The sequence below is a fragment of the Chrysochloris asiatica genome, unplaced genomic scaffold, assembly GCF_000296735.1.
Source record: "Chrysochloris asiatica unplaced genomic scaffold, ChrAsi1.0 scaffold00566, whole genome shotgun sequence".
NCBI classification, from domain to species: domain Eukaryota; kingdom Metazoa; phylum Chordata; class Mammalia; order Afrosoricida; family Chrysochloridae; genus Chrysochloris; species Chrysochloris asiatica.
Window position 1 is genome coordinate 487796 of NW_006409084.1, and position 1482 is coordinate 489277.

General features: G+C 41.2%; 1 protein-coding gene across 1 annotated transcript in view; it reads right to left on the reverse strand.

Moving 5' to 3' along the window:
- The window catches only part of LOC102817259 (zinc finger protein 571-like), a 12766-nt gene extending 11307 nt beyond the window's left edge, over positions 1 to 1459 (reverse strand). The window contains exon 1 of the mRNA XM_006877714.1: positions 1339 to 1459. Within this exon, the coding sequence (XP_006877776.1) occupies positions 1339 to 1459 (121 nt within the window). The remainder of the gene's footprint in view (positions 1 to 1338) is intronic.
- Positions 1460 to 1482: the final 23 nt, after the last annotated feature.

Here is a 1482-nt window from a genome sequence, read left to right on the forward strand (position 1 = left end):
GCAATTGAAAGACGATGGAGTTCTCCATGAACTATTTGGAGCCCCCTCATTTCAGTGTATTTTAATGTTATGACACCTCCTGAGATTTTGTGAAGCACTAATTTCGGTTGTTTGATTCATACTCACCTCAAATGTCTCCCCTGGTTCTCAAGGTGATCCTTCCAGCCATGTGATTTCTTGATTGCACCTGGGATGCATAATAACCAGGTGTTACTCTTTAGACATTGTATGATTAAATGCTCACTGGGTAACTTTTCTCCATCATTGATGTTTCCAGCCACTGGTCCAATCATTCAGGATAAAGTCCACAATTAGAATTGAATGGGAATGATTAGAGGAAACAGAGGTTCCTAGTAAAAAAGACTCAGCCCCATTTTGCTATTCCAGCACTTTGACAAGTGTTAAATACAATTTACTTGCAAATACATCTATCAGGATGGAGAGGGACAGTAATATACACAGGTATCATTAGGAGAGCTAAGTAGAAAGGAATTAGACATACCACACATGTAACGTTACAAAGGAAAAGGGTCTCTGTGTCCTCAGGTGCTAAAGGACAACTGCAGTCAACAGAATAAGTTCAGGTATCTGTGAAGTTGTATCTGCCAACCAAAATAAACTTTTTGAAGCTAACTGATTTCCTTCATTTACGGGCTAAAATTACATTTCCTCGGGCTTCCTGACACATGGGCCTCAGTGACTGTGACTTCCAGTCTTCTCAGATGTTTCCTTAGCTTCTTTGAGAAAACAAATGGGTAGAGCTACCACAGAGCTCAGGAGTCCCAATGTGGTGGTTTAGGATAAATTCCCCAGTCGCCTCTAGGAAAATGTACACAAGTTCCCTCAGCATTGAAACATGCAGCTCATGAGGAAATGTACATCACAAGGAAGACCTTGATGACCAATGAAAGATTCCTTGTCACCAAGATGGTACTCTGTTCTCTAGAAGCTCTGATGATTGACAGATGTGAGTTTATCTGCATCAAAATCATGACATCAAACTTGCGAGAAACCCAATAAATATCTCAGGAAGGCACCCACAGGAAAAGTCTGTCAGTGCATGAATGTGTTCCCTGAAGTCCATGCTATGCTGATGGCACTTAAAGGGAGGCCCAAGGCTTATTTTATTCACAAGAGAAATGAAAGCTCAGTTCATTGCACAGAGCTTTGTACTAGGGGAATCCTGGATACATGAGCTCCATATAAAAGGGGACCATGCCTTTTATTTTACAGGGTGTTCCCATTGCTCATTCCATATAAGGCAAGCACAGTTGATGAGTAAAATATTTTTGTTCACTAAAGGAATAAAAAAAAGAAAAAGGAAGATGCCATTCATACCGACTGAAGCCAGGTTTCTCAAGGTTTCCATCATCACGTCTCTGTAGAGTTTCCTCTGAGCAGGATCCAGCAAATCCCACTCTTCGTGCGTGAAGACCACAGCAACATCTTCAATGATCATTGTACCCTAAAACATCCCACACA